The 27121-nt window shown below is 37.8% G+C and overlaps 1 protein-coding gene across 2 annotated transcripts in view; it reads right to left on the bottom strand.

The window, feature by feature from the left end:
- Positions 1–8929: 8929 nt before the first annotated feature.
- Positions 8930–27121, bottom strand: part of LOC126353803 (zinc finger protein Pegasus-like) — a 71064-nt gene continuing 52872 nt past the window's right edge. For both annotated transcript variants that reach the window (XM_050002900.1, XM_050002901.1), the window contains exon 5: positions 8930–12330. In XM_050002900.1, coding sequence (XP_049858857.1) covers positions 11878–12330 — 453 coding nt within the window. In that variant the 3' untranslated portion in view covers positions 8930–11877. The remainder of the gene's footprint in view (positions 12331–27121) is intronic.

Below are 27121 nucleotides of genomic sequence, written 5' to 3'. Positions count from 1 at the left end.
TCTAGATGTAGGAAATGAATAAAAGACAATTGATTATATCAATATTGTTACTATATATTTATTTATTTCTGCCTTGTTTGATTGTACACTATTTTGGTTCTTATTCGACTTGATGTTGCTGAAAAATGAGTCTTAGATGAAATAGCCAACTGAGGAAATGGGTAGATGTAGTGTTTGCTATTCTAGATGTTATTTCACATAGATTTATGGTTGATGCAATAAGATTATAGTAGTTTGTGTATATTATGAATATAGGAGACATGCAGTTGGCTTCTAATGCAGTTATAACACACACACTATAGAAATATTACAGAGTATATGCCTGTATATGATGATTCTGATCTGATGCTAGCAGAGATTTAGTGGTGCTAATTTCCTTGCCATTTTACCATGTTACAAGAGAAGAAAAGTGGGGTATTGTGAGTTTAAAAACATACTGGGTACACTTGGTGGTGTTGCATAAGAGTGCAAGCCCTGCAGGAAGCTGGTGACAGAGTGGTCAGAGAGGCCAAGCAGCTAACTGCTGCGAGGAGGTGAGTAAGTCCTACGAGAAGCCTTTGGAATTGCCACCTAACTGCCATAGTGTGTGTCCATAATGGCTGATTCGGTTTAGCAGCCAAAGCTGGTGAACCGAATTTGACCATGCATTGTTCCATCAGCTGGAGGACTGTAAAAATCTGGGCAGGGTCACAGTATGTCCAAACAAGATAGCACCTTTCTACTATTCTGTCGTATCTCCACATTGACCAATTTTACTGTGCTCTCTCTCTCTCTGTTTTGTGGCTAGAGTCTCCTGTCGGCTAGACCGTTCGCCAGGTGCAAGTCTTTTGATTTCATGCTACTTCAGTGACTTGCACATTGATGGGGATGAAATGATGATGATTAGGACAACACAGCACCCAGTCCCTGACCAGAGAAAATCTCTGACCCAGCCAGGAATCAAACCCAGATTCTTAGGATTGACATTCTGATGCACTGACCACTCAGCTACCAGGGGCGGACTCTTACTGTGTTGATGTAGTACAACCAACTGACACACACACAAATCAGTTCATTGTCATGACTTACATCAGAGGTAGAGTGTGCCTTGGGGCACCATCTACAAGAATCAAAGCAGCCAGTACACCCTTTTAAAATAGTGATAAGATTTTGACCATTGAGTTTATATTACAAATAACAATATTAGTCCTTGTGCTCAAGTTTTTCCTGAAATAAAGACAGAATACTGTATCTGTTCATGATTGTCACCGATTAGCTAAACACCAACTCACACATCAGTCTTTGAAATGGGAAGCAATTGCAGAATGGTGAAAATACGTGTGTCTTCTAATTTTGCAATTGCAGAATGGTGAAAGTACGTGTGTCTTCTAATTTTTCCTGAAATGTTGCTATTTATGCAGGTCATTCACAATGCCTCTTTCCGACACAGTCTATCACTCAGCATTTCCTCCCATTGCAGTCCTCTTCAATTTACATAATCCTTTGCCTGGTCCCTCAATCTTGTAACTGGTCTCCTTCCAGATTCTGCCCATTCCAGAGATTCTCTTGATAGTCTTTCTCTTCCCATCCTTTTAACATGGCCAAATCATTTCAGCCTATTTCTATCCATAGTTTCTTATAGTGAACTGTTCTGAAGCCCATTTCGTTTCTTATTCTGTCCCTTCTTGACTTACCCAGGATCCCTCATAGGAAGTGCATCTGTGTCACTTGTATTTTACTTGGATGTTCCTTTGCCCAGGTCAAAAATTCTGGTCTGTAAATCAAAATTAGTAGCTGATATCATTTGTAATAATTCATATATCACAATCTTTGCTTTGGTAGGAATTTTCCAATTCCTAATTGTGTCTGATACACAATAATAAAATTTTGAGAAATTTTCTATCTTGTCCGAAGTTTATTCTTGATGTTTCCTTTCCTGTGTAAATCATGATATTTACAGACTTGACAAATAATGTGCATAGATTTGAATAATGTATTATAAGGTAACTGTAAGTCAGATTCCTATTGTAATCATTAAGAGATTAAAAGAACTTAGGATATAAAGTAGGTACATTTGGATGACAAGGAGTGAAACGGCTATGACTAGCATTTTTGTGTTAATTGTCAATAAGATAAATAAAACTTGGCACATGAGATGAAAAAATTTGAATGATGTGTAGCAGTTTGCTGAAATTGGTATCTAAGAGAATTTGGAATAGTTATCTCAAATACCTGTTTTGCTCAGCTAGGGGAGTGATATGCAGTGTTTCAAATACTACTAACATTGCACAAGTAACAACAGGTGTGTGTGCTTTTTTTTTTCAATGTGTTTATGGTAATTTTACTTTGTCATGTTCACAGAAACATGTTTCTTTTTTTGTTTCATGTGGAGCCAATGGTAATAGTGACAACATGGTATCAACTCCCCCATTATACATGGGCCATCACAGTGCCAGTCATCATGATTTATATACAGTCAGTGACCACAAAGAGATGGCAACCAGGTTGTGAAGATTATCTCTGTTATTTAACATTACAGAATAACTGAAACAATGGCCATTGAACTCAAACTATGTGAAAATATAAAGAAACAGCTTATATTTGTCTTAATTCAGAGTTCATTGTAGGACATTTTGATGAAGAACAGCCACTCTCTGTATCAGAACTTCATTAACTAGGGTCAAGAAGAATTAACTGAAAAGAACATAACTGGAAGTTGATCATTTTTATTTTAAGAGAATGTTGTTTACTAGCAATCCAAATCTGAAAGTAACTGCCAGTCAGCTGCAAGCAAGCTTAAGTGAACAGAAATTTGCATGAAAATTAGTGAAAATCTTTGTACTCGTAGATTACAATCTGAGTTTATAATATAACTGTGAGCAGCAAACATTTACTTGGGGAGATGTAGAATAATGCTCTAGGAAATAATTTGTCTACTGGGAATATACTCTATCTTTGATATTTTGCTAGTAATATGAAGCTACATATAAAAGTATTTTATTTTACCAAGTAGTCTTAATGAATTTAGTGTAGAAGAGCTACATTATGGTGTTTCTTCATTCCATATGGACAAAATCTAATGCAGGCAGTCAGGGAACCTTTTAATATTGAATTGTGCTTCATGTATGAGTGCAAGAAAAAAGGGTTAATACTGAACTGAAATTAAGAAAACATGATAACCTTATGGAACAGAGTATAAGCAATCATGGTTATTTTACTAACAACTGCTGCACTCATTTAAAGAAACAATACAAGCTTTTTAAATCCTACATGACCGTGATACAATAACTTTGTATGACTCCATAGTCTGCAATTGTGGTTCATATTATCAAACAACTGGTGGTCGAGTTGTGTGCTTATTCAGTGACTGAAATTCTTGGCCTGACAACTTGAAATGAGGAAGCATCATATTTGGAAAACATCCTACAGGCAGTCATGCAAGGAATTTTCAAAAAATTCGTACAGGTTAGTAGGTATTAGTCAACAATCTCTGAGTACACAGTATCTACTGTATATGATAAAGAATCTTTGAGTTGATTAATGAAAATAGCATAGGCCTATATTTCCAGTAATTGTATGGCCATATAACTGTCTTATATGTGGACTGTGAAGGTCATTGAAAGTTTTTGAGACTTCCTGGTTTGTCAGACACTGTTTAATTTTCGAGGAAGGTAAGGGCAGTCATTGTCACTAATTTGTCCAGGTACCAGCTTGCTCAGCTTCTTTCTTATTTATTTGCCTTTCTTTCTTTTACAGGTTTATTTACTGAACTAGTTACACCTCTGTGCTAAGCAGATCCTGATGGCAGTCACAAATGGGAATAACTGGGTGTATCTAGGCACCATGTGAGAGACACTTTTTTATTATTTTGCTTTTTAAATAATTTTACTAGATTTAAATTTCACTGTAGATCGTGTGATTTGTGTATTCAGTCTAAATGAGTTAATGTTTCTGGTAGATTCTGTACAGTAGACTAAGTTGAGTTGGCTTCTTACACTAAATTCATATGAATGTTATTAAACCTCCCAATGGGGATTTCCTGAAACAGAATCCAATTTCATTACTCTCAGACTGTGTCACTGGCAGATTGATACATACATGTACTTCAGAACAAGATATATGTTTCCCTGTACAATACCCCATGATTTAAAAAAAACTTAGGTCTTGATACATTAACGTTGCGTGATTGTTGTTAACTGAATGAGACAGGTAAAATTGAAACAAGAAAATATGCACATATGAATTAGGTTTTATTTTGCATGTGACTAGAAAACAAGTACAAAAGACAAAATCAAATGACAATAACAGAATTTTCAAGAGTACTTTACATAAAATGTAAAATTATCAGCTTATTAACAAATATTAATTGTAAATCTTCATAGCAAAGAATGGAACTGAAGATTTTCATTGCTTTCCCCCTTAAAGGAGTTGTTTATTCTTTATATAATTCATTTTTTTAAAGAAGAGTAAATTATACACTGTCAATATTTCTTCACACATAAAATAATTTTTTTCCTTATTAAAACCACAAAGTGACCACACATCAGGAATACATAGTCACTCTAGTATGCATGCATTTCATGTGACTACCTACAAATAAGACATAAATAATATGACCATGCAGTCAGTTTTGATAGCACACAATTCCAATCAACTGTTTTATTAGCTGTTCCCCATTCCCTCAGTTTTGAAATAACAAGACTTTTTACATTTTCTAAAAGAGTTGTCAGGAAAGAATTCGAATCTTGATATTTACAGCATGATTCATCTACTTGAGAGGTTTCTTTCACAGCCAATTTCTGTGCAAGTAATGTAACAACACTGCAAACACTGACATGTACCAATTTAACTACATTATACAGCATGTAAAAAACTCAGAATAAAATATTTTGAGACAATACAATAACAGTTATGGAAAAAGAGAGAAGATACAGTTTTGTACAGGAGAGGTGTGGTGATGGTGATGACAGCAGTGGCCACGCGTGTGTGTGTGTATGGGGGAATGGGAATGCTGACAGACTTTACACTGTACATTACAGACTGTAAAAATAATGTAACATTTTCTACATAATGCAAAATCCATAATGATCCATTTACGATAGATTAATGAGTAATGGTGCCCTTCTATTGTTACCTCTGAATAATAAGATTACAACTTTTCTGTCTTAGAGACAATGTTGTAACAAAGTACCTTGACACCACTGTTATATTATTAACAAGTGTTCTGTACTCCAGATGTGTGTTCAATGCATATAACAGTTAGTACAAAGAGTATTGAGCACAGAACATTATCAATAATGGATAGTGTTAAGCTCAATCCACAACTAAGTTTAAATTTATCCCCAACAGTAAACATTTTCTAATAAACACTTTAATGTGCAATACCATAAAGAAAAACTGTTCACAGTTGCTATCGCAAAGTGGTGATCCTTAAGTGCCATTGAACAAGAATAGTACAAGTGACTGAATCAAATCACAAATGATAGATGGTATGAGACGCAAAATACTGTGAACATTATAAAAAAAACAAATATAAAAATAAAATTCATATACCAGCTTTGCCACATTTTTTAGTAAAAGTTTATCACATATAGCTTCTCCACTGTCAGTTTCACTACTGTTTCCATCAATATTAATATTCTGAAGCTCCTTTGATGTTGCTGAACAGAATAAATAGACTTAGTTCCTGTACCTGCATATCATTACTTCAGAAACACTTAAACAAGATTCTGTGACTGTCTCTCCCTCTCACACACCATATATACATGAATAAACGTACAGGAATGTACTTATTTGGTGTCAACAACAAACAGAGAAAAATATTTCAGTCACATTTTCATATTCAGAGGTTGGAATAATTTCAAAATATATATGACACTGTAACTTTTATACTTATGTACACATTAACAGCATTACATGTGCTGACTGTTTTAATGAGAAACATGTCCATCAATGAAAAAAGAATACAAAAAGAAATTTAAAAAAAGAGGTCAATATGAAGCCACCACATTTCTAAAATGATGTAAAAGAAGAGTCCTAATCATTTCACAAATGCATTAATTATACAACAGAACAATAATATTAGCTGCCACTATATTAGCTTCACACAGAAACCAACTAAATCAACTAGGAAAACAAGAAACTAAGATGACACTGTAATCACTCTTGGATATTACAGTAACATGAAAACTTTCTGTTGTGGACTAGGTATTTTCCATGCTGGGCACAAGTATAAAAAATTAAAATAGTATTAGAAAAGCAGCAGACCTGACACTGAAAAGCACAGAAGGTAGACTAGCCACACAAAGCATGGAATAATGAAGAAACTATAATGTTTTAATGTTGGTATTTTTCTCTGTACAAATCAAAATTACAATTTCTATTTTACATTTTTTGCAAATCAATATGATCTCTCTCCTTGTAGGGTTTGATTAGTTCTAGCAAGTCATTATGTTAAAAAAGTGACTTCATATTACATAAAAGAAAAAAATTATTTACATGAAGAATGAAAACAAGTATGTAGGGTAAAAATAACAAAAAGTAGGAACATTTTGACAAGAAGTAGATCAAATCTTCAGCTGTATAAACAGTGGTCATAAAGTTGGGACTCAAGAAGCAGTCAGTAGTCCAAATCATGTCATAAACTTGAAATTTTATTTTCATTTAATATAGTAAGACAAGGAGTACAGTTTGAGATTTTAACATACATGGGACATTCAATAAGTATGACAACACATTTTTTCTTGGCCAGTTTTGGTTGAAAAAATGTGCGACTTGTTGTGGTGCACCGTGGAATATTCCTGGTTAAGCCCCTATTGTTTCATGAATTTCTGACAGTTGGCAGAACTATATGCAGCCTTCAGAATGGCATCCGTATGGACGTTTGTTCCCAGCAGAGAGTTGTCATTGAATTGATTTGGTGGGAAATCAGAGCATCACAGATAATCACAGGCACTTAGAGAATGTCTACTGAGACCCAGGAGTGAATGAAAGCATGGTAAGTTGTTAGGTGAAGCATCTGTAGCCATTGTAACAATGTCACACAAATGTGTATGATCTCCTGCACTGTCCGACAGCACACAGCTGTGACTGGTGCAATGTTGGAACGCGCGAACAGTCTCATTCGAGATTGTCAACAGATCACAATCGAATACCTCATCGCTCAAGTGGACATCTTTGCTGGTGATGCCGACTCACTCATCCACCAGCGGGGATACTCAAAGGTGAGTGCGCCCACTGGGATCATCATTCTCTAACAGAAAAGAGCAAAGGAGGACCAACTGTGAGGAATTGCTTGCATGTTATGAAGCTGATCATGACATTTTTCACATGCGATCAAACATGGGTTCATCACTTCACACCAGAAACAAAATGGCATTCCACAGAATGCCACCACACCATTTTCCTCTGAAGAAGAAGTTCAAAACTTCACCCTCAGCTGGTAAAGCCACAGCAACAATCTACTGGGACTGTGCAGGGGTTATTCTGTTTGATGTCCTCCCTAACGGTGTAACAATCAGCTCTGAATCATACTGTACTACCCTCACAAAACTGAAGAAACAACTTTAGTGCGTTCATCAGCACAAAAATGCAAACCACCTTCTCCTTCTCTATGACAACACAAGGTCTCGCACAAGTCTGCACATCTAAGAAGAGCTCATGAAACTTCACTGGACTGCTCTTCCTAATCCACCCCACAGCTTGGATCTCGACTTTCCGACTTCCATCTGTTTGGCCCAATGAAGGATGCACTCCATAGGAAGCAGTATATGGATGATGGGGACATGTCCACCAGTAGAGTGATGCCATGCAGGCATAAAAGGCATACAGGCCGTACTGGTAAGGTGGCATAATGATGTCACATTGAACAGAGATTAAGTTGAAAAATGGGGTTTTGTAGCTAAAGAAGTGGGGAATAATATGATTTATTGGAATCCTGAATAAAACCAACCTGCTTTCAGAAAAAAGGTGTTATTGAACTACTTATTGAATGAGCCTCATATTTTGTTTTGGGACAGATGTAATAAGCCGTCCTGGAATTATAGCAAGATGTGATATGCTAACTAAAAAAAAGACACATATCAATATTATATGTAGGCAGATGGGAACTATGATGTGAATTATAATTTTCAACACCAAGTGTGACAGAACAAACATAAATGTGGATATCATGACATTTATCTGATAACAAATGTAGTGAGCAATCTGTCTGCTTCCAGTGCGTTGGGAAACACGATAATAATCATAATGCTACTAGTGTGCTTCTTTACTGTTCCTGTTTAGACAATTAGGACCACATATTTCTTTCTATTGTCACACATGTAGAGATTAACTGATTTGGTTGACTAAAATCTTTGAAATGAAGGCCTAAGGAAACCATTCTAAACTATTTATGTCACTTAATATAACAAGTTTCTTCCTTGAATGTCAGTAGCACAGTTGAAAATATATAGTCATTATATGATCTACACATTACACAAATTATGGGAAATATGGACACAACTCTGAGAATATCAAATAACTTACTTTAAATATGCAGCCGAACAGAATGAGTACTACCATACCGAACAGAACTACAGTACATTCTATTTCTCAATCAGCCGTTTCTTTATCAATAATTCATTTATCTCTTTGAAAATTAATAGTTCTCAGTAAGTAAGACAAAGATTATATTTTTACGGAAAAGAATAACACTATAATTTTTTAAAAGAATAGAGTAACACACAAAAATATTAAAGCAAGCACAGAAGTAACAGATATAAATATCAAACGAGACGTATGTGTGTAAAATACAATAAATACACCAAAACAGTCATTAAATTTTGAGTTGTGTGTGTGTGTGTGTGTGTGTGTGTGTGTGAGAGAGAGAGAGAGAGAGAGAGAGAGAGAGAGAGAGAGAGAGAGAGAGAGAGAGGAGGCAAGGAGGGAGGGAGGGAGGGAGGGAGGGAGGGAGGGAGGGAGGTGAGAGGGATTAAGCAGTCAACTATAAAGAATATTAATCAATAACAGATTTAAAAAGCATCCAATGCCCACTACTAGATACCCAGTTAATTCTAACACACAAATTAACTGGACCGAACAGTTCAGGGACGAACAAGAGCACAGTAGCTCTACAGAACTCACTAGAGAATACAATTATAATCACAACTGTTATGATCACTATCACATTCATGGCCCCCTGTAGTCAACCTGCTCTTACACTACAAGTTGTATTGTTATAAGAGGAAAGATACATGGTTTCTGCTAAAAAAATTCTGTGAAATGGAAATTTGGTTCTAAATTATTTTTAGGTCAAAAATATGATTTAGAAGAGCCACTTGTAGCCATTGGGCTACATCTGAAGTCATGTAAAAGCATACTCTAGCAGGCACTAGGTAATTTCACTTAGGGTAAGATCATATGTGCACCTGTTTCTTCCATCTGGTTACAAGTAAGAGTAATTTTAAGAATTTAACAACAAATATTATATTTTAACATTAGCTTTATGGCTTATGAAAATAACTTTCTTTCATATATTCACTATAAGGTACACAGCAGCACACTCCAAATGGCCATGAAATTTGGTTTTTTATATTTATTATACTGAAAGTGGAATAATGGAGCACAGACATTTATCCCACTATCTATTTTATATGGAAAGAGGACATGAGTAATACAGGGACCAAACTCAATCATTTCATGGATAAAATGTTTTTGATGGTGCTGAGCCACAGTCATGCAGTATTTTTGGAAGGAATAAACCGCCATTTGACTGTATAGCACTGTATTTTTCTTCTTTACTTTCTAGAGCTTGACTTCTTTTGCATTACTGAGTACAATACTAAAAGTTCTTAGACCACTAACATATCATACCTGGTAAAGCCAATCCAAAGCATATAAACACTACTAGCCTAGTCTTGTTTGCCTGTTGTGGACTGACTTTACCGGATATGACATGTTGCTCATCCATGAATTTTTAGTATAGTACTCAATAACAGCACAAAAGACAAAATCTAGATAGTACAGAAGAAAAATACAGTGCTATACAGTCTAATGGCAGTTTGTTCTTTCAAAAAAAGTATTTCATGGGACCTTTTACTGCAAATTTTCATTTAATATATGACATGAGAGACAGTGAAACTACTGAAAAATCAGTATTAGTGTAGAACACGACAAAAATAATTAAATGATAATGACAATTTTCAATACAGATTAAACAGAAATTAGTAAAGTTTTCTGACAATTCGTCAGTTTCAGAGTGGTCGAGGCATACATAATAATGGAATTCAACTGTCACTTGATTGAGTAATGATTCTGACTGGACAGAAGTTAATTACCCTCATTACAGTGTACTCTACAGTTTTCACTGGATGTATCTAAAGCAAAAAGTTGCCGTTAACTTCAGCATAGTAACCATGACATTTCCAACACTCAGTAGCTGTACCCTACATTATAAGAATTCTATAAAACTGTGTGCAGTAGTAATGTTAATAGAAGTTCACAAGGGAAATTCAGAAATGATATGATAGTTTATCAAGTTAATTACTTGGAATGTATAAGAGTATAACAAATATATTTTATTACATTTTCAAAGCAGAGGAATGTTTCCTGTGAAGTAGAATATAGAATACATAGTAATCTTTGCTCATAGCAAAGAAGCGTAATATTTGGACTTGTTTTGAAGGGGACGGATGTTGTCACAAAACACATGACATTTAAATGTAATTTCACTTCATTTCTATCTCTTGTTCTTAAAAAAAATCAAAGGCACATATTTCCAAATGGTCCTGTATTTCTTAAATGTGCAATTCTTTGTAGCTTTGCTACAAATAAAATGTGTTTTATAAAATTAATAGCATTACCACACTTGGTGCATCTCCCAGAGTGTCACGAATAAATAAATAAATAAATAAATCAATAAATATTAAAAACATAAAAGGTACAACATAGTATTTTCAAATAAATGACTCACATTTCTTAAATATAAATAGTTCAGCACAGCCTCAATTGTAACATAAGACTTTGTACTTCTCAAATTCCCCAAATATAGAAATATATATGTATATATGTGTACTAGCCTTGCATTTTGTCACAACCACATACTTTCTTTTAAACCCTTACTGTACATTTGCCATATAAATACAATTGAGGAGTAATATATTAAACTTTATTGTGCAAAGGGTTGTATAGATATAGAATATACATTTATGTAAATAATGCACTATAAATATTTCTACTATATGTGGAATGTTAAGCTCAGATGAATAAAGTGGGAAATGAACTACAATTGAATTATTAAATGAACCTTAACAATAATGCACTGTGTTCCCAAAAGGCAACCAACAGTTTTAATATTAAACTGTGGGTATGAATATGTACTGTAGAGGGTGGCACATTTTTTTATACAGACAATCAACAACTTCAGTGTAATGAAGTATACAGAGTATATTTGCTTAAGAGCTGAAGAATTAAACATTGCTTAATGGTTATCTAACTGAATAACATGAGTGAAAATTACAAAATACTAAACTGATGTATATGTATAAGCCTAAAACTTTTATTAAAAAATTTATTTGTGGATGAAAAAGCCGCAGGAAGTAAGGCTTTGCAATTACTGGTAATCAGAAAAGGAATTTTTGAGAGGAGGAATTATTGGGGAGGGGGTAGGGAAATTCATTTTATAAAGAATGATAAGTTTATGGACGGTAAAAGATGTGGAATATTCAATCATCCTGACACTCAGTCATTACAATACCATATTCGTCATTTATTAAGACTCAATGTTTGCCCACAGCAGGACTTCAGAGTATGAGGAGCAAATGTATGATTCAAGTAAAATCCATGACAACTATAACTTTCACATTAACAACAAGACAAAATATGCCACTCTCTATGTATCGGGTACATATGTGGTTGACCTCATTGATGTGTCTTACTGAGTAAATGAGAATTAAATTCATAAACATTTGAACACTGTTCTCCACAGATATTACATTTCCATGGATTGCTGTCAGAATGACAGCCTTTATGAAGGAAATATAATGTCTGATCAGGAAAAGCAATGCCACAAAATACACACTGAAGGGCTGATGACGGAGTGCCAATTCCCGTGCCACGCCGAAGAGGTGCTGGGCGCCATACTGTTGATGCTGCAGAGTCTGGTGGTTGATCTGTACCAGTCGATGTAATTGTACCATTCACTGTTCCCAACCCAGACCCTTGTCGAAGCCCAAACGGCAATGAAGCTGTGCTCTCGGGATGTGGAGAAGGTGCAAGAGGCCGACTATAGCGAGGTTGGCTTCCTGGCCGTGCTGTTGTTACTGTTATTTTCCGCTTGAGATCATCTCGCAATAGTGATTTAAGTGGAGATACCTGTTATAAAAGAATACAAAGAGAATAAGTAAATGATGGTCTACAATCAATAAAAGTGAATTACTAATAATGAAACATTTTTAGATGAAACAGAGACCAAAGATGTAAATAATTTTCTGAATGATAATAATCTGCTGCATTAGACATCATTAGCACAATTAAAATATCCTTTTACTTTGCATTCTTCATGGAAACACACCCTATGGCTGTATAGCCATTTTCAAACAATGTGTAACATAATACAGCAAATGGACAAAACTATAGTTAAGGCATTTTTCCCCTCCTTTATTACAATTTTGGATTTTTTTCCCCCTCAATACTTAGGCACAAGAGTAACTAATCCTGGAAGTATTCCTGAGTATCCAATCAACCAAACACCTTTTATAGTCATTTCAAGTCGTCTACCTCTGCGCTGTTGAGAGAACCAATTGAGTTAATACTTTACCATGGAGCTTTCATTACACTTTCATTGCACTTGGTGTATTGGCTGCAATAAGTAGAAGGTTAATTTATAAGACTGGTATTGTACCTGGATAATCCAAAGAAGCATGACATATGGTGCAGAACTGAGAGCAGTGGTGGTATAGTACTAGACTAGAATATTGTATAGGGTGAGTGAGTGACAGAATACCACTTTGAGGATTAGGATAATATTTTGGGCAAGAAAATCCCTCATCTCACAGCATAAAAAACGCAGTCAAAGACCTGGTAGAGTCAAGAAAGGGATATACAAGATTTGAGAGGTAAGTGAGAGGGACTAACGAGGCCTGAAGTGGCAGGGGTAAAATGAGGATAAATTATGAATTATGAACTCAACACTAATGATATGGAGTGTGTGTGTGTGTGTGTGTGTGTGTGTGTGTGTGTGTGTGTGTGTGTGAGAGAGAGAGAGAGAGAGAGAGAGAGAGAGAGAGAGGAGAGTGCAAGACCAGGACAGAGAGGAATGGAATGGAATATGGCAGGAGTGGAAAGTGTGAGGGCAATGGCTTGGAAAGGAGATACCTAAGATGGGAATTAGTGGTATTGAAGGCCAGGGGGATTGCCAGAATGAAGGATGTTCTGGAAGGAGACAGTTTCCACCTGCACATTTAAAAGGAATTAATGCTGAAGGAGAAGGGATAAGGATACTGAACGAGTTGTTGAAGTGATTGAATTTCAACATGTACAGCATATTCTAGCCAGTTAATGATTACATTTGCTCATATGTTTTCTGGTATTGCAGCAAAATTGGTATGTGACACAATTTCTTTCACCCATGTCCCTACTGCTACATATCTGTCATTCACCTAAAGGGATCGGCAACCCCTCAGACACTGACGCATCATGGGTTTGCATATGTACAAGGTATTGCCTCCCTGGACTGTGTTGATCACAAAAAGAACCACAGACAGCAGGACAAGTGACACCAGAGGTCTACTATGCCAGAGACCTAAGTCCTTTGCATACCAGCTACATAGGGCAACACAAGACAACATGTCGACAGTTCACTTCACTGGAGCTCTGGGCCAATTCAAGTGCTGGCTTTTAGTAGCCCATAAGTTAGAGCCTGATCAGAAACCACCACAGTGGGGCCTTGTTTTTCTAGTGATATACTGAGATATACCTGTCAGCCAACTATGCCGAATGCTAAACCACCATCATTAGGGGTTATCCATGGCATAGTGTTCACACCCCACTATTTTTATCCACTGCGTGTTCCAGCCATATGCCTGTTAGTGTACAGGAAAATGTATTATTTTGTAACTGAGAAGGGTTTTCCTTTGTTATTAAATATCTCTACTATGGTTTTAATAAATGCTTGTTCTTGTTTTCCTGTACCTTATTATTTCTTATTAAGCATCTCTCCATGGGAGACACAGTGCCTACGTCAACTGGAGAGGAAGTACATATTCCTCAAATGTAGTAGGAAGTAATGGAAATGATATGTGTTGCACCTGCAGTTCCGTTTTTCAGGGCCTGGCTAGTACTGGGAGTAATAGTTGGTGGGTGGTCAACAATAATGACAGGTTTGTTGGTAAGCTGGATGGGCATGATATCATTTGTCTATAAAGACTCTGGCAAGGTTATCAGCATATTTGGATAACTGCTGCTTATGACTTTAGAAAATTGCTGAGACACAACCACATAATCACACAGTATTTCATGGTTATAGAGATTGAGACATTTGTCAGTGGAAAGAGTAACAAAGACAGAATTGGGTTTTAGGTCATATTTAATTTTCTATTTCATGGATGTGATACTGGACTCACAGAGAAGGGATTTTGGAAAAGAAAATGAATGGGAGAGGAATTCCTGGAAGGTTACCTGATTTGTATGTGTGTCTTGTGAGAAGGGGTAGGGGGGTGGGTGGTGGTGGAAGGGGAGGGGGGGGGGGGGGTGCACAAGGATGAATGATGGAGGAGGATCATGGCTGGAGGGAGAACTGATTAATACAAGTTTCATTGTGTCATCTGGCTAGTGTAGTAAGCTAGAGAACAAGTAAAGGTATGCAAGTCCTTGACAAGTTCAGCATAGACAGACCTGGATCACAGCTGAGAGTTGGGCCTTTTGAGAGGAATGAGACTTCTGCATGGGTCAAGCATATAAAGGGAACGTTGACAACGTTGCTGTGAGCCAGGTGTAGGTGTTCCAGAGCAGTGTGTTTATGGAGCAAGAAGGAAGTTCCCGTGGATGCAGGATAAGAGCAGATGGGTAAGGCAGAGCCTAGGAGCTAGGACTGGTGGAAAGCTTCGATGGGAGTGGTGGTTCTTTAGAAGCTACTGCTACTCAAAGGTGGGGGTAAGATTTATATAACATTTGTTGTATTCCATGGATCTGGGGTATAAAATAAGTCAAGAACATACATTTTATTTAAGTGCAATACAATAGGGACAGATTTCTGGGATGCAGAAAGAAGTCAAAATGTACATTTTTTTAAGTGTAATAAAATGAGATGATTTAAAATTATGAATTAGCGATAACATCAATAACCTAAACTAATAATTCTGAAAATTTCAGTGGAGATACTCTTCACTGAAGCAGGAGTAACTGCTCAAGAAAGTATTTTGATTTCACCTTAAGCACCATTACACTTACGAGATTTATTATCCCATTGTAGGTTGTTGTATGTATGTGTACCCTTATGTCTGACGCCTTTCTGTATTAACTTTAAAGCCTAGAAGTCTTTGTAGGTTGTTGTTATTGGTCCCAATATTATATTTATACTTCACTCTTCACACTATTTTTTGACAAAAGAGGAACAGAATTTTACTCCCAAAGTATTTACATTTTACTAGAACTTTCATACAAAATTATATGTATTGTAGATGTTCTGCCAGATGTTCTATAACTAATACCAGATGCAGATAAAAAAATCTACTCACCAAGTGGCAGCAGAACACACACATAAAAGGTTATAATTAGGCAAGCTTTCAGAGACAGTGGCTCCTCCTTCAGGCAGAAGGATTGAAAGGGAAAGGAGAGGGGTGAAGCAAAAGGAATTGCCTGGTAATTACTACTCATTTCTGGAAACTGCATTTTGTTTTTTGACAATCCTCAGTCACATTGTACATTCTTCCTGCTGCACAGTCTCCAATATTCTCTGATTCTTTAATAATTTTAAATTTAGCCATGTATGAGCAATAATGAGAGCTTGTAGCCGTAATAACAACTATACACCCTGTTTATACTTTACTTCTAATGTGCTACTGATGTATCACAGATTGGGGCCTCAACATCACTATCGTATAATGGGATCTGTTGTTGGAGGTGGAGCAGTAACAACCTTATTATAATTAATCTGCACACCCCAGTTTTCATCCTTGAATTTGGCGGAAAAAAAGTGTAGATTATTCAAATTTTTATGCTAGTCTAATCCTGTCTATGTGTTCTCTAAGGGAGTGATACTTATATATATTCTTAAATTCATCACTTAAAATTTCTTCTAGAAATTTTCCAAGTAGGTTTTTGTGGGAAAGTTTGCATCTACCTATAACCATCATCCAGTTCAGTTCTTTCAGCATCTTTTGGCTCTCTCCCGTGGGACAAACAGACCTGTGACCATTCAGGCTGCCTTTCTTTGTATTCATTCTGTATCCCCTGTTAGTCCTATTTAGTACAGATCCCACAATATTCCAGGTTTGGTTGTACAAGTGTTTTGTATGCAGTTTCCTTTGTAGTCTGACTGCACTTTCCTAGGACTCTACCAATGAAGTGCAGTTTCCATCTTCTTTACCCATGATTGACATTAAGTGATCATTCCATTCATATCCCTACAAATTGTTACACCCAGGTACTCGTATAAGTTGAACAATTCCACCTCTGACTAACTGATATTGTAGTCATAGGACAGCATGTGGTGTTTTTTTTTTTTTTTTTTTTTTTTTTTTTTTTATGAAGTGCAAATTTTTACATGTCCGAACATTTAAAGCAAGTTGAAAATATTTGCACCAATCTGAAATCTTATCAAAATCTGACTGAATATTTGTGCAGCTTGTTTCAGACTGTACTTCATCACAGAAAACTGCATCATTTGTGAAAAGTCTGAGGTTAATACTAATATTGTCCACAAGATAGTTAATACACTACAGAATAGCAAGAGTTCCAACACATTTTCCTGGGGCACACCTGAAGTTGCTTCTTCATCCTTTGATTACTCTCCACTCCAGATAACTTACTGCACCCTCCCTACCAAAATATCTTCAATTCAGTCACAAATTTATCTACGCTATATAATCACACTGTTGATAATAAATGCTTTTCAGAAATTGATAAATATTGCATCTACCTGACTGCCTTGATCCATGGCTTTCAGTATATCATGTGAGAAAAGTGTGACTTGGGTGTCACACAATTGAGCTTTTTAAAGTCCATGTTGGAAGGCATGCAGGAAGTCGTTCTGTTTAATATAATCCTTTACTGTGTAGAGGTGGTTGACCACAAAATCGTTCATAGTTGATATGAAATTGCTTCTGCCAGTTATTATTTTGGTGGATTTGGGTAATGCATTATGGAGTTTGATGTCAGGATGGAGTATGCCTTTTTGTAATAGTGCTCTATTTGTCTGTTATTCATGTACATCATTTACGTGTCTTGTGTGTTAGCTATGTAAAGATTAGTTACATGTGGCATGTGGAATGTTACTGTTAAATTTTCCTTTCATAATAATTACATTTTCCAGTACATAATTACACAGAAGTGGTAGTAATTAATTTTTTGAAATAGCTGCCTGCATGATGATCTTTACCTGCTCATTCCATTAGTCTAATAATCATTTTTAACAATCTAAATGATTTGAGTCTTGGGTACTGACTGTGCCATTTATTTAATGTGTTACCTTTATGAGCTTTTTTATTTCATGGAGGTATGATTTAATCCAGTTACGTGCTGCTCCCCTAATACCACAATTCAGAATCTTACTAAGTAATTTATCATTATTGCTAGTATTGAAGGATTTTGATTAAGTTTAGGAATGTGGTCAAGGGATGTTCCTGCCTACCTAGGCCCTGTAGCATTTCATTCAGGAAAGAAAATATCACCAATTTGGAAGACTGTTTTTCTGTCCTAAAACAATATTGTGATTCTCTTTTATTTTATACTTACTTTAAAAAACCAGAAAGTGTTTTATAAAGTGTTGAAAATATAGACAGTAGCAGTATTCTAGCATAAGCCTCCTTCTCTAATACTTTTGAAAAGACTGGAAAAAGTGAAGTCTGATAAGTGTTGTCAACACAGAATATTTAAGTTTGTTTGTAATTATATCCTAAGACATCGGTCTATTATAAATACAGCCTTCAGGCAGTCCTATAAGTCAGCACACGATTTTGGACCCTGCTAGAAATACTGCCACAATCAGCAGAGCTGTTTCTTTTCTCTGATCTGATGAATATTGTGATGTTCTTAGTGGTTGCATTTTTGAAATGAATGTCTGTAGATGGTGTATGCAGTGTCAACTGAAGTAAATCTAATGAATATGAATTTGAATATTTCTTAGTGGGGAGAATGTTTGCTGTATTGAATTTGGTGACCAAAGGTTTTACTGTGTCATCGATTCTGTCACAGCTGTTTTCTGACGACTCAGTTTCATCTGCATCACTATTTTTGTTTAATAATATCCCAAATTATTTTTATTTTTGGAGTGTCTCATTTTTTGGGTATAGTGCAATGTATGTCAATTTTTCAATAACACACTGGAGGATTTGGCAATACCTGTGGTAGTTGTGTGTTTCAATTCTTGACTACAGTTTGTCCTTTGTATTAGCAACAACTCCCCTTTCGCAACACATGATACTTTAATCCCAGGAAGTGTTCATATCCTGTCCTCATTTCTGGGGTTAGTTAAATTAAGTTTTAGAGTTAAATTTTCCATCTATAATGTCTGTTTTATAAATCCCTTCCAAATGTTCTTCCGATATTTTCTGTCTAAATAGAGTGAGTGAGTTATCATTTGTGATTTTATGATCAAGATGTAATAGATCACTATATTTTACTGTCAACATTTGACCAACATGGTCAGATAAACCATGGACTACTGCTTTTATATCCAAATTGTGGTAACAGTATGTAAAAAGAAAATGACAATGACTGCTGCACTACATCCTTAAGTCATTGTAGAGAACTTTGCTGTGCTACATAATCCATCTCAACAAGTCCAGTCATCCTTGTTCAGAACTATCTGACAAGATCAATATTAAAGTCTCCCCAACAATGATTCTCTAGCTCAGTCTGTCTAAGCTCATTTTAACAGTCTCTAGCTGCTTTACGAAACATAAAGTATTTCCTGTTGGCAGCTATTAAAATTTAAGTATTACTATTGTGACAGGATTTAGGGAGCTGTTGAAAATAATACTCATTAACATGCTGATTTAGAGTTACCTCCATGGCTTCCATAGTAGGCACCTCAGTTATTTAGAGGATTCTTTAGTGCCTTCCCCAGAGCTACATACATGTGGTCTTTCCATTTTAAATTGATCCTGACAGTTACTGCTAGATAATTGACAGTTGTGGCTGATTCTAGTAGCTTATTGTTGACTGTGTATTCAAATGACATTGGGTCTTTTTGCCTACAGATATGAATGTAAGGAGAAATATTTAAGAAAGATACTGCAAACAGCAAAGAACAAAAAAAAAAAAAAAAAAAAAAAAAAAAAAAAAAAAAAAAAAAAAAAAAAAGAAAACATAAAATGGGACAAGACAGGTATTGGGAAGAAGGTGACAGTTTCAGGTAAAGGGTGAAGCGATCATACTAGAATATGCTGAATTAAAGATACCTTGTCAGCAATGAAAATTAGTCTAGCAAAACAACTAAAAGCTGTAACAAAGCTGGTGGATTCCTTCCAGTTGTTATGTCTTCCTTCCCCCCTCCCCGCCGAAGTAAATATTACTTTTTTTCAAATTTCATGATATTTTCAATTCTTTCATTTATATGGCATGTGCCCAGTACCTAAAGATATTGAAGATTGTCTCAGGGTTTGTCCAACATAACTTTATTGTCTATTACATTCCTTTGATTTTTCAGAAGTTAATGAGCTAATTAGTCTGCCACAACAACTGTGTTAATGATGAAATGTCAGTAATTTCAAATCTCATTGTCACTGTTTTTCTGCAAACATGCACATAATTACTAGCTTCCTGATAAAATATATGAAAAAGTTATATAAATAACTAAAGCATTCATACAATCAGTCATGAAAATATATTAGCAACATATTTCACAGTAACCGAGATCCCTAGTCAACACATCGTTAGTGAAATAGAATCCCATATTTAGGCAAACTGACAAATGTAATTCAACAGATGTTATTGTAGTATCTGAAAGTCCTTCTGAAAATGAATCACCCTCTACTATTCAGTTACTCAGAAATGTAAATCTTTAATTGTAACATACAAAAACCCTGGAAACAACAACAGCTAACTCCAGTTTTAATTATTGTAAATTTATAAAAAGCATATGTTGGAAGCCATTTTTAGTCAATCTGTGTTGAGTTTAAAAGCAGTAATACCTGTGTTTGCTTACTATTTTAAATGATTAATTGATCAGTGAATGTATAATTAATTTCATGGACTATGTTAATCATTCAAAAATAATTAATACAAACTGTAACAACAGGACCAGGCTATGACCAGCATTAATTACTGTCCACATCGTGTTCACATCTATTTGAAGGTTGGATCTAAGGGCAGTGATGTAAGAATTTCGATTAGTGATTTGTTCACCACACTTGAACTTTTGTGAATAGTTACTTCAGTGTCACATTACTGCATGCGAACAACCACATTATAGAGCACCAACCAAGTGTAATCAGTGGCTATCTGTTTATCCGTGCATAATTTAAATAGAAGAAACTCAATTAGGCCATAAGCAATAGGTTATCCAACATCTAAGTGCAAGTAAAGTGTTTGAACTATAGACTACATCACTGACAACAGCCTACTTTTTCAGTCAGATTCAACAGAGGTGCAACTAACAATGGCATATTTGTACAGGTTACAAAACAATAAAGGTACAAAGGGGATAAAACAGGAACTTGTGTTGACTAAACACCACATTTTTTTCCAATTAAAGTTTGCTGTATGCAATCTGACCATCTGTGGAGTGTGTACCTGCAGTGGTGAGAACTGCTTGCCCAGTAGGCTGAATGTCTCACAAAGGCTTTCACAGACAGGTGTTATCCCACAAGCCTAATCAGCAAACATCACAATAATTAACAACAAAAAGTATTCAATGATTCAGGCCATCGGTGGCTGCACCTCCCAAAACACTAGACTTATTGTGTGATTCAGGTTTATTGATATCTTCATGAAGTGGCCTCAAGATCAAGTCACCCTATCCTCATTCCTCCACAGCCTCAACATCTTCTTCCCCATCCATTTCACCTGGCCTTCTACAGCCCAGCGTGCCATCTTTCTGGTGTTGATCTTCACCTCTTTGATGGCTCCATACAAACCTCTGCCCATATTAAGTCCATTAACTGTCAACAGTATCTGCATTTTGACAGCTGTCCCCTTTCTCCACCATAAAATGCTACCATGCAACCTGACCACCTGTGGAGTGTGTACCTGCAGTGATGAGAACTGCTTGCCCAGCAGGCTGAATGTCTCACAAAGGTTTTCACAGACAGGTTCTATCCCACAAGCCTAATCAGCAAACTCTTCTGATGCGATATCCTCACACACCCCTAACGCTTCCACAATCCTCAAGAATCAGCTGCAAGGGAGTACCATCCTCATTATCTGCCATCAGCCCAGACGGAAGCAACTGAACAAGTCCTTCTCCAGGGTTTCGACCATCTATTATGATGCCCAGAGATTAAGAACATCCTATCCATGACCCTTCCCACCCCTCCTAAATTGGTATTCTACCACCCAAACAACATGCACAACATCCCGGATAAACCCTATTCCATTCTCACTCCCAGTGCATCGCCAAAGGAGTAAAGTACATGTGGAAGAACCAGGTGCAAGACCTCCGCAATTCATCTCCTCCCCCACCCCACCCCCCACATCCTACTTCAGTTCTGCCACACATTTACCCTATCCCATCACTCATCAGAGGCAAGGAAATCTCTGAAAGCAACCATGTCATATACCAGCTCCCCTGCAATTTCTGTACAGCATTTTGTGTGAGCATGACCACCGACTAGCTGTCTACCAGAAATGATGGCCACCACTACACTGTGGCCGAGAGCAGAGTTGACCAACCAGTGGTGGAACACACTGCTGAGCGCAACATGCTAGAGCTATATGGCTGCATCACACCCTGTGCCATCTGTTTCCTACTCCCCAGCACCAGCTTTTCTGAACTCCGCAGATGGGAGTTATCCTTGCAACATATTCTTTGTTCCCGTAATCCTCCTGGCTTCAATATCCACTAACCCTCTGGACCCGCACCCTCTACCCAACAGTTTCTGACTCCTCTGTTGTGTCATCACCTCCAAATTTACATCATCATTTTCGTGTAGTGCACAAAAATCACCAGCCTCGGTGCACATGCACCTGCTGCCTCTCCCTCCCACATTGCTATCCTGCACACTTGCTGCCTCCTTCTGAACCACTAACTTCCCCTGCCTAAACCCTCTTCCTGTTGCCTTCTCTCTCTCTCTCTCTCTCTGTCTGCCCTGTTTGACATAACCTCTTACTCCAGTCCACTGGCCAAACTGCAGTCCCGGCACAATCAGTGCAATGTAACTGAACAGGTGTGTGTGTGTGTGGGGGGGGGGGGGGGGGGGCACTTGTGTGCTCAAATCGCACTACAGGATTCATCCAAAAGCTAGCAAAGTTTGCATTCTTCTTTGTGTGCCCGTCAACTACTCAATGCTCCCACTATTTGGAGAATTAGTTACAACAGCATGATAAAAGAAACTACCCTCAAGCTAAGTATTTTAGAAACATTCAATTAAGGTTGAATATTCAAATGAATGAAATGTTTTATGAATTATCAGCTAATGCTTGGCCTGAGGAAATACCAAATTAACAATTATGCAAAAAATTGTTTAACATGAATTTTCAATCTCTTCATGGCACCAGAAAAGTATTCTTTTGGAACTGTCTCGGGTTTGTCAGTCAGTCATAGTCATGTGAGTGTACCCGATCAAATCAAGTCTTCAATACTTTGGCTTGCATCATTTTTGGCAACAGGAAATAGTCCATATGTGACAAAAAGTAGTGGATAAGGTGAACAGTGTAATGTTGATTTTCAGCAAGGAATTACCTACTGATTCAACAACAGAACCAGGCAGGAAACCTATCCCTCAGTGGAATCAAATTAACAAGTATTTTACCTAAAGGATAGGTTGCTACTCATCACATAGAGGAGGCACTGAGTCGCAGATTGGTACAATCAAAAATAGTGCTAGAAATGCTCAGCTTTCAGACTATGTCCTTTATCAGATGTAGGAGGGGGAAAAAAACACTCACTGCCAGTGTTGCACCCAGATTGTAAAGCGTCTCTGCAACTGTGTCTGTGGTGAGCATCAATCTAGCTGGGGTAGGTAGTGAAGGTGTGGATGAGGTGTGGGACAGGGAGCAGGATGGATAGCAGGGAAGAGGCAGAAGGTGTTAGTGCTGCATGTGGGAGTGTGCAGGAATATGTGAGGACATGATGGACTGCTAGATGCAGTATCAGGAGGCTGTGCCATGGGCATTGGGAGGCTGGAAGAGTGGAGAAGTAGAGAGGGGGAAATGACTAAGTACATGTGTTGAGATAGAAGATATGTGTAATGTATGTATAGTGCTAGAGTAGGAACATGGAAGAGGATAGGCAAGCAGAGAACAGGGACTAGTAAAGGTTGAGGCTAGGGCTATGGGAATGAAGGATGTGTTGCAGGGACAGTTGCCACTGCACAATTCACAAAAGCTGGACACAATGCAGTTGGCACGGGAGGTGAAGCACTTGTTAAAATGAAGCTCATTGTGTTGGGTGGCATGCTCAGCAATTGGAAGGACCAGATGTCCCTTGGCCATAGTTTGGCAGTGGAAATTTTTGTGGGCAGACAGCTTGTTACCAGTCATGTGCTCATAGGCTGTGGCACATTGTACGTCACACTGCTGCTTTCACCGGTGGCCCTGCCATTTCTGTAGAAGGAGATGCCTGTTATAGTAGTGGAGTACAAGGTAGTGGGAGGATGTAAAGGACGGGCCTTGCATCTATGTTTATTGCTAGGAATGTAAGCGATAAGGCACGGGCTTGGGAGCAGGGGTGGAGTAGAGTCAGACAAGAATAATGCATAGGTTGAGGGGGCAGTGGAATACGACTCAAGAGAGGGGTGGGTAGGATAGTGGGGAAGATATTTTTCATTTCAGGGGCAAGATGACAGGGAGTTGAAACCCCGGTGGAGAAAGTTATACAGTTCCTCCATTCCCTGGTGGTACTAGGTTGCAAGAGGAATGCTGCTTTGTAGCCAGAGAGTGGTATGTGAGGGATGGTAGGTGACTTGGAAGACAAGGCACAGGAGATCAGCTTCTGTGCAAGGCTGGGAGGATAATTTTGGTGTACGAAGGCCTAGTGAGACCCTTGGCATATTTGGAGAGGGGCTACTCACAACAGTTGGTGGAATGTCCTTGGGTGGCAAGGCTGTGTGGAAGGGGCTACTTGGTGTGAAATGGGTGGCAACTGTCAAAGTGGAGATATTGTTGGTGGTTGGAGGTTTGATGTGGATGGGGGTACCGATATAGCCATCCTTAAGGTGTAGGTTGATACTGAGGAAGCAACTTGTATGGACTGAGGAGGGCTTGGTGAAGCAAACAGGGAAGACAGTGTTTAGGTTCTGGAGGAATGTGGATAGGGCGTCATCACCCTCAGTACAGATCATGAAGGTGTCATCATGAATCTGAACTAGGTGAGAGGTTTAGTATTCTGGATGGTTAGGAAGGATTCCTCTAGATAGCTCATGAATAAGTTATTATATGCTGGTGCAATGTGGGTGCCCACTGCTGTACCATGGATTTTTTTGTACGTGCGACTTCAAAGGAGAAGTAATTGTGTGTGGGGATATAGTTGGTCAAGGTAACCAAGAAAGAGGTTGTATATTTGTGGTCAATCAGGCAATGAAAAAGGTAGTTTTCGGTAATGACAAGACTATGGGCACAGGGGACGGTAATGTAGAGGGAGGTACTATCAACAAAGGTGAGCAGGGTGCTGGATGGTGAAGGAACACGAACTGTGAAGAGTTGGTGAAGTAAATGGTTGGTGTCCTTTACATGGGACGGTAGGTTACAGGTTATAGGATGAAGGTGATGGTCTGCCAGGGCAGATATTCTCTCTATGCGGGCACTGTAACTAGCCACAATAGGGCGTCCAGGATGGTTGGGTTATGTATTTTAAGAAGCATGTAGGAGATGGGAGTGCAGTCGGTGGTGGGGGATGATGAAGGAGGTTCTGGGAAGAGGTCTTGAGATGAGTCTAAGGATTTGAGGAGGGACTGGAGATTGTGCTGGATTTCTGAGATGGGGTCACTATGGCAGGGCTTGTATATGGATATATCTGACAGCTGGCAGAGTCCCTCAGCTAGGTAATCCTTGTGGTTCATAACCGCAGTTGTGGAGCCTTTGTTGACAGACTGGATTACAAGTTCAGGATCAGTTTTTATGTGGTGGGTTACAGTTATTTCTATGGATTCTGGGTTAGATTCCATACTGAGGTATTTGGGGAATGACGAGGAGTTAAGTTTTTAGGTTAGGAAATTGTGGAAAGTTAACAGGGGATGGTATAGGGGCAGGGGGGCGGGCGGGGGGGGTGGGGTGGGGAGGTAGATCACAGTTAGATTGAAGACTAAATTGAGTCAGGCAGGGCAAAATATTGATTTTGTATTGAGTATAATTGGTAGGGCTCGTGGTGAGAAAGCATTTCTACTGTGGGGGCCACAAGAAGGAGAGAAGGTATTTAACAAGCCCAGGATGAGGACTGATTTTTCTGTGATACTGAGGGTTTTGGCACCAGGTTTATGACTGCTGCAAGTCTGCTTAGGTTCTGGATTCTGCAGGGTAGCTGGAGGGAGTTTCTGAGTGGGTGGTAGATGTAATATGTCTGCAAGGCAGGGTTTGTCAGCTATGAAGGGTTGGATGGGGTCTTGTAGTGGCAGGGGATAGTAGTACAAGGTGTGAGTATGAGGTGAACAGATTGGATAGTTTTATGAGGTAGCATTGTGCATGCTGCTCTAGTGCAGGAATTTGGGATTACAGAGTATGAGAATTTTATGAACAGAAAGGAGGTAGTGTAGGTCTGATATGGTTTTGCGAGACTAGTTTAATGAGGGCTATGGGCTGATAGAATTCAAATAGAGGTCATTTGTAGAGGGAGGGGTTGCAGCTGGTGGTAAGGCCATTTGGAGGCATCCCATGAGCTACACAATGCAGGAGCAGTATATGGCACTGGGTTCTGGTTAGGGGTAGGAAGACATTTCTGTATTGGTGCAGATGGAATGTGCAAGGACACATAATGGGGAAAAAAAGTAAAAATATATAACACCACCTAAAACACATGGGAAAGTCACTAAAAGGACAAAATGGATGAATTAAAGTGAAAGAAGATGAAACCTGATTAAGTAGGATCTTTAGTGAAAACCAAAAGTGAAACAATAAATAAAAAGTTGGTAATTTAATGGGGTGCATGTTAGTGGGTGGATATATGTGAAGAGAGGGGGCAGCTGGTATAATTGTATAACTGGATTAGGCAGTACAGGAAAAAACATGAAAATACCTGAGGGTGAATGGAGGCAGTGGGATTAATTTGTAAGGCCAAGGATAATTATACTGGCAGGAAGAATGTGGAACACAACGGGTAGGACCTACAATCTATGGGGACATGTAGCTCTGTGTTGCACATGTTCAAGACAGTTGATACAGGATGACTTGGAAGTCAGAGCTTCACAGGCTGCATTTTAAGCAGTGGAAAGCCTGTTCAGCTTGAAAGATGGCAATAAAGCACAGGAAAATAGAGAGAGAAAAGGACAGGCACAGAGTAACATAATGTGATACAGAACAGTAACAAAGGGAACAGCACTGGGTTTGGGATAGAAGGCAAAATGTTAGGCAAAATCAAACAATGGGAAGTTTAGAATGAACTTTCCATTGTTTAATGAGTATTTTAATACTTACTGATAGAATTTATTATTACTGTTCTACCTGAACACCCCCTAATCTCCAATTTTGAAATTGCAGTTTTTCCAGTCATGGAGATGCTACATTAGCCTACTCAGAACTCTGACATTTTACATGAGAACCATAGATAAAATACGAAGTCTAGTCACAAGTAATAATTGTGTCTAAGAATTTCTCATCATAGTCAATCATGAATAACAAGTACTGATTATGGGAC

The sequence above is a fragment of the Schistocerca gregaria genome, chromosome 3, assembly GCF_023897955.1.
Source record: "Schistocerca gregaria isolate iqSchGreg1 chromosome 3, iqSchGreg1.2, whole genome shotgun sequence".
Lineage (NCBI taxonomy): Eukaryota > Metazoa > Arthropoda > Insecta > Orthoptera > Acrididae > Schistocerca > Schistocerca gregaria.
This window is presented reverse-complemented; position numbering and strand designations above follow the sequence as displayed.